The 4604-nt window shown below is 30.8% G+C and overlaps 1 protein-coding gene across 3 annotated transcripts in view; it reads left to right on the top strand.

Annotated features, from left to right (window-relative positions):
• Positions 1-2446: 2446 nt before the first annotated feature.
• The window catches only part of LOC111377570 (rho GTPase-activating protein 7-like), a 17209-nt gene continuing 15051 nt past the window's right edge, over positions 2447-4604 (top strand). For all 3 annotated transcript variants that reach the window (XM_023000701.1, XM_023000700.1, XM_023000698.1), the window contains exons 1-2: positions 2447-2823; positions 3092-3128. In XM_023000701.1, coding sequence (XP_022856469.1) covers positions 2770-2823; positions 3092-3128 — 91 coding nt within the window. In that variant the 5' untranslated portion in view covers positions 2447-2769. The remainder of the gene's footprint in view (positions 2824-3091; positions 3129-4604) is intronic.

The raw sequence follows: 4604 nt of genomic DNA, 5'->3' as shown, positions 1-4604 counted from the left end.
AAATGGTTTTTTTTTTTTTTTTTTTTTTTTTTTTTTCTACATCAACATGTAGATAATCATGTACAAGTAATGTTACTCATTTCTAAAATTTACAAGTATAGCTCACTTTTTCTATATTAATTTTTATCTGATTATAATTTAAACTATAAACGCTAACCATACAGGCTTTAGGTACCCAAATCCTTACTAGCCATCGCCATCACCATACCACATTTTAGAAAGCTTATCCTATAACCAACTCGCTTCTCCACCTCTTTCTTCATATAGCCATACTCGGCCATCACCAAATTTTGAAGCGGTATTATTAATTTATTCCAAGTGATTTCTTAACAACTAACAAATTTTTCATCGTCTACGTTTTTTTATTATCCCACAATCAAACATCCCAAAAAAAAAAAAAAAAAAAAAAAAAAAAAAAAAAAAAAAAAAAAAAAAAAAAAAAAAACTAGGTAAGGATAGAAAGAGAAATTGACCCATCATAGGAGAAGGAAAATTATTCTTGCTTGAAAATTCCCAATTGGCGAGATGAGAGAGCTGGAATGCCCCCTATTCACTCATCACTCGTGGTCCACTGCTGCCTTGGCTATTGCCTGACGATGAGTAATTTCCACCTACCGGACAGTACACCACTAATTGGGATTAATTTAAATATATTTTTTTTAATTTTTATCAATGCCGTCAAAATTGGATTGAATTGACGAGTTCGTCAAGAAAATCAAGAACCAGTCTGATTGTGCATAGTTAAAATGAGTCAAAAATCGTACAATGCACCATAAAACTTTTTATTATTTTAGATCCAATTAAAAGGATTCATGATCAAACATAAATGTATTCATCAACACATTCTCCCATTAAATAATTTTACACGTAAAATTGAAATTTTTACTTATTTTTCAATCATACATTTTTCAACAAAATACTATTCCAAAATGTATTTTGGTAAATAAGGGCTTATTCATTACAATTTACCTCTCTTTTGATTCTCTGTGCGTAATTAGGCTTCCACTTATTTTCCAAATTAGTAAAAGCCATGTACAATTATTTGTAAGAGCATCGGATTTCGAGTAAAGCTAAGCATACAATATTGGTTGACAACAATGGTTAACAATCACGTGTTGTCAAAATTCAAGTTTGTGTGACGTAGAAAATAGTTTTTAAAATGGATGAATATGATGATACCAAGTGGGATGTTGTTCTATTTGAATACTATTTAAAAATTCGGTTAAAATCAAACACTAATTTTAAACGCACATTCAAAAATATTACTTTATTGTTATCAACATATTTCGTTGCATCCACTATTATTCCTCCTACTATTCACGGTTATAAACTATTTGTATGTTTGAAAAATAGAGACTTCATGATTTTCATATGGTATAACTCGAGTCTATTTTTTAATTGTTGATTTTTCATTTTAATTATACATTTAATGTGAACTCACAAGTACCATCAATTTATTCATCATCCATTTCTATTAGTTTGTAAATTAAATACTTTATACTTTCTTCCCAAAAAGGAAACATGTTTGGATAATTTTATCCTCGTGTGAAGTTGATTTTTTGAGAAGTGGTTATATGAAAAGTGAATTTTTGGAGATGACTTATTTAAAAAAGCAAGAAGGGAAACTGTGAAAAATATTTTTTAAGTCCTTGTTTAATGAAAATTAAAATTAAAATTTTAATCTAAGTCAAAATTAAGTAAACAACAATTAATTTTGACTAGATAGTTTTATAGAATCCACAAATTTTCATCAATTTTTTTTAAAAATCTGATTTTAATTCTTATCAAATAGAGCTGAATGTCTGAATGTATGATTTAAAATGAATATGTAGAAAAAAATATTTTTGAAAAAATAATTAACTCATTTACTTTCAAATTTGTCCAAAACAAAATTACTTATTCAAAATTTTAGTGCTTCTGTGTAAGTGATTATTTGAAAATTATTTTTTAAAAATTATTTTTGATTATAAAATAAGAAAAATCATAGGAAAACATAAAAGTAATTTTCCTTTTTAGAAGAATTGTATATGATTTAGAAAGAATGAAAAAAAAACAATTTACAAATATTCAATTTCCAACAAGTTTAGAGCCTGTTTGGGCCCGATTTTTCCATCAAAAAATTGATTTTTTTATCGTTATTTCACTATTTCAGCCGTCATATTTGACTTCTTCTCTTACAGGTGGACCCTATTTTTCTTCTAACGGTCAAACAATTAATTCTCAAAATTACTCCCAAACAAGCTTTAATTCAAGTAAACTTTTCAAAACATACATTTTTATAAAATAATAAATGAGTGAAGACAAAAAATAGGTTTTTATCTGATGGAAATTAAAATTAAATTTTTAATAAATTTTGATATAAATTGATGAAAGAAGTGATAAAATTAATTAATTTCATAACAATAGTTGTAAAGCAACAAAAACACCTGTATAAAAACTACAAGTCTACAACCACTCCTTCAACCATTACCACATTACCATCCCACCTAATACCCCGATACCCCATCCCCAACCCAACAAAAGAACAAGAGAAAGGTGTGAAAGGAGCAGCATTGGTTCATTGCTGTTGTTGCTTCATCTATACAATTTTCAATTTTTCTGCAAAACCCAAAAAAGAGAAATAAAAAAATCCCGTATATTATAGTTAATCCGTTTCCATCTTGAAGATCCCTATTGATTCTTCTGCCTGAGTTTGTTTTGTATTGGGAGTGGACTCAGTATTTGATTTTGAGTTGAGATGTTAATTTGATTGCTGAGGAGCAGAGAAAAATGTCCGCTTCTGTTGCCACATTTGAACGCCCTTTCATTGGAAATTCAAATACGGTAAAATCATTGTCCTTACTGCTTCTTTCTCGGTCGATTTTTTTTTTGTTTTTTGTTTTTTTGTTTTTTTTGAATTTTTAATCTAAGTGGGAAGAAATAGAGAAGAAAATGTTGTGTCAATGGAAGTCAAATTTGTTGAAGTATTTTAGAAACAAAGTTGAAAACTTGTCACTGAATTTATTTTGACCTTTCTACCCTTTAAGTTTCAGAAATTATTGGGGTTTGTTTTCAATCTCTGTAATTTTGAAACTTTTGTTGATTTTTACAGATTTTCAAGAGTGGGCATCTTTTCATATCTTCCAAAGGTCAGTGCTTTTGCCATTACAGATAAGATAACTTTAAAATTTGGACTGAATACTGTATCAACTTACAGTACACTAATTTTTTCTACTCGAGGACACGTGATATTAGGTAGCAATAGCATTCAATGACTGCTTGAGTTTGGTAGGCTCCTAGTGCACGTGGTGTCAAATTCTACAATCATGTTGTATAGAAAAATACTTCTTAGATCACACAAGCCCTTGTGATATCGTGCCGAACTAGTGCTTGATTAAATTGTCATGTTTGGTTGGGATTTTTGTGCCATGGTGCTATATTAGTGCTCAAGTGTAAGTTTACCTTGTGCTGGTGGCATAGATACAATTCATGATGTAAGGATTTGCATTAGGCATCAGCATTGGAGCCACATCATCAGAAACAGAGCTAGTTATCCTGAAATTTGTTTGAAGGTTCACGAGTTCTATTCTATGTTTGCAATTTCATGCTGCCAAAGCGCATTGGTATACTTCTTGATAACACTGCATCGTGCAATGAAAAAGTTGAGGGCTTGTGAGCAAAATATGATACCACTTCCACTTCATTGGTATACTTCTTGATAACACTGCACTGCATTGTCCTTCGATATGATTTCTAAGCTTATGACGTGAGCAAAATATAATACCATTTTATTAGCCGCACCCCCCCTCCCCCTCTGACTATTTTATTTGAACTTACCTTTTCCTGAGCACAAATATACAAAGATTACTGTTTCTTAAACTTGGATTTTAGGTTAACAGTAATTTGTATGTTGCATTGTTACTGGTATAAAGTTATGGTTATAATTGTTGATGCATCGGATCTAGTTGCATTCAATGCAGCGATGAACTGAATGTAATGCTGCAATCTTGCTTGGACTCCTAGTTTATTGGGAACTTATAATATGAAAAAAATGCAAAAGCCAATGTCGATTGTTTGGGAAGAAGATTTTGTTCCTTTGAAAAATCAAGCAAGATCTCTTGAATTGGGACAGAGGGGGTTTATTTGTAGATAGATAATTTAATGTAATTATAGGTTTTGAACTTGAATAAAGTTAATTGAGTGTAAATATAGGTTTCCGTAGTTGGATGGAAAACTGTACCGAACGCTAGTTGATGAAATGTGGAATCCATTTTCCAATTTCGGGGTTCTTTTCCCAAATTTTTGAGATTAAGTCAGTTAAGGGACTAGTGTGACATTTTGAGAATACTGTGCAGTGTTAAAGTTTCATATGGTGACCTCAGTTTTGATTACTTTTCCCTTTTGGGTTTGCATGAAAACCTCTGCTTAGAACATCTGTATGTGACTGGGAGGTAGACCCTGCTACCCAGTTCTTTGAGAGGGTTTATCTTCTGAATGCCTAGTGGGAGAGGCCTGATAAAATGTTATGGGACTTAAATATGAATGGACTATATTGAGTCAAAACTTGATTAGAGCTCAAGACTCTGGCCTGGTAATGCGTATAATCTTGAATAGAGCTCTAATTG

Source organism: Olea europaea, unplaced genomic scaffold (genome assembly GCF_002742605.1).
Source record: "Olea europaea var. sylvestris unplaced genomic scaffold, O_europaea_v1 scaffold1679, whole genome shotgun sequence".
NCBI lineage: Eukaryota > Viridiplantae > Streptophyta > Magnoliopsida > Lamiales > Oleaceae > Olea > Olea europaea.
This window is presented reverse-complemented; position numbering and strand designations above follow the sequence as displayed.